Source organism: Akebia trifoliata, chromosome 1, assembly GCF_017979445.1.
Source record: "Akebia trifoliata isolate Shusen 1 chromosome 1, ASM1797944v1, whole genome shotgun sequence".
NCBI classification, from domain to species: Eukaryota; Viridiplantae; Streptophyta; class Magnoliopsida; order Ranunculales; family Lardizabalaceae; genus Akebia; species Akebia trifoliata.
Genome location: NC_141375.1, coordinates 34,982,368 through 34,983,891, shown reverse-complemented (window position 1 = coordinate 34,983,891; position 1,524 = coordinate 34,982,368). Strand labels below are relative to the sequence as shown.

Below are 1,524 nucleotides of genomic sequence, written 5' to 3'. Positions count from 1 at the left end.
GAATGAGAGACAGACAGAGAGAGAGAGAGAAGCTTTTAATGAGTTTTTACACCAACCAAGGAGAGCTTTATAACATCTTTCTTTTCTTACACTGTACAGTTAGATTCAATAAATAGGGTTCACAAACTCACTGAAAGATAGGGATCAAATAAGTGAAAGAAAAGAAAGACACAATCAAACAAACATTTTTAGCCCTAATAAGAAAAATTAAAATTTTAAAAGGGCTAAAAATATTAAATAAAAAAAAAATAAAATAAAAAGAAGAAGAAGAAGAGAAAAACACACCAAATTACACATTAATAATCCCACAATGGAGCTTCAAAGTTGCTAGAAATCCCAATCTCAGGCATCACTAATTGATCAGGAAAATATCCACACTCGTCTGCACTCTGCAACCATGGTGGAGGATATAACCACCCATCAATCGAGTCAAGAAAGATGAAATCGTTATGTGAATCGGGAGATTCGAAACTCGACCCGAGTCTAGGTAACTCAACGATCTCGCCTAATTCTTCTTCTGCTGTCGATATATCGGATGATGTCGAACCCAATGACGACAAAGATATTGAAGATGATGATGTTGAGGTCGAATCGAATTTCTCCATAGAAGCCGCCTTTGCTGCAGCAGCTTGGATGTCACGTGGTGACAGCGAAGCTGGACGAGGCAGAGACCCAGCGAGTTCGGGAAAATTGAGAATCGCTGAGTTACCTTTGATGCTCAACGCGGCAACGTCATGAGCTCTTGCAGCCATTTCAGGTGTAGGAAATGTACCCAACCAAATTCTGGATTTCTTGCGAGGCTCGCGAATTTCAGACACCCATTTTCCCCAATTACGCATTCGGACTCCTCTGTAAGCTATTTGTTTGCTGGAATCTCTCATTCTTTTGGTTGATTTGGACTGTTTGGTTGGGTCTGAAACTGAGTTTTGTTGAGATTGAGATTGAGATAACGCAGATGAAGTTGGAGAAGATGGAGGTGATGAGACCGAGTTGCTACTACTCTCTGTTTCTGAATTAAGTAGTTCCGCCATTGTTAGTTCAGACCCAGTCCAAGATTTTAATTCGTCAAGAATAAGAAACCCAGTAACTAATATACTAAAAAAAAGGTTCTAAATTTATGATCCTCTGTTCTTCTTACCGTACTCTGTTACAACTAAAACAGAGTAACCAACCAGCCGTATCGATCCAGTACAGAAAGAGAAATAAAATTGTGGTTCAAATTGAACCAAAAAGTTGATTGTATTTAAGCAAAATACATTTATATTTAGAGTGATAAAAATGAGCAAAGATACCCATTTGTCTCTGTAGATGTAGAAAGAAGTGATCGACAAACACAAAGATTTGAAGTTTCACAGACAGGCTGATAGGAGGGAGATATAGAGTAGAGTTTTGACGGGTTCAAGTAAAGAAAGAGACGGTGAGATTAGACCTGCAAATCGACCTTCAACCAAGAGAGAGAGAGGAAGACGAGACACAGAGAGAGAGAGAGAGAGTGAGATGGGTTTTAGTAGAGAAGGGGAAGGG

The 1,524-nt window shown here is 39.2% G+C and overlaps 1 protein-coding gene across 1 annotated transcript; it reads right to left on the bottom strand.

Moving 5' to 3' along the window:
• Window positions 1-255: 255 nt before the first annotated feature.
• LOC147412093 (dehydration-responsive element-binding protein 3-like) lies at window positions 256-1,524 on the bottom strand. Its single transcript, XM_086456198.1, has one exon. It carries the CDS (start codon window positions 1,029-1,031, stop codon window positions 297-299), a length of 735 nt encoding a protein of 244 aa, XP_086312324.1. The 5' UTR covers window positions 1,032-1,524; the 3' UTR covers window positions 256-296.

Coding starts and splice junctions, on each gene's coding strand:
- LOC147412093 (XM_086456198.1), bottom strand. CDS start 1,031: ATGGCGGAACTACTTAATTCAGAAACAGAGAGTAGTAGCAACTCGGTC.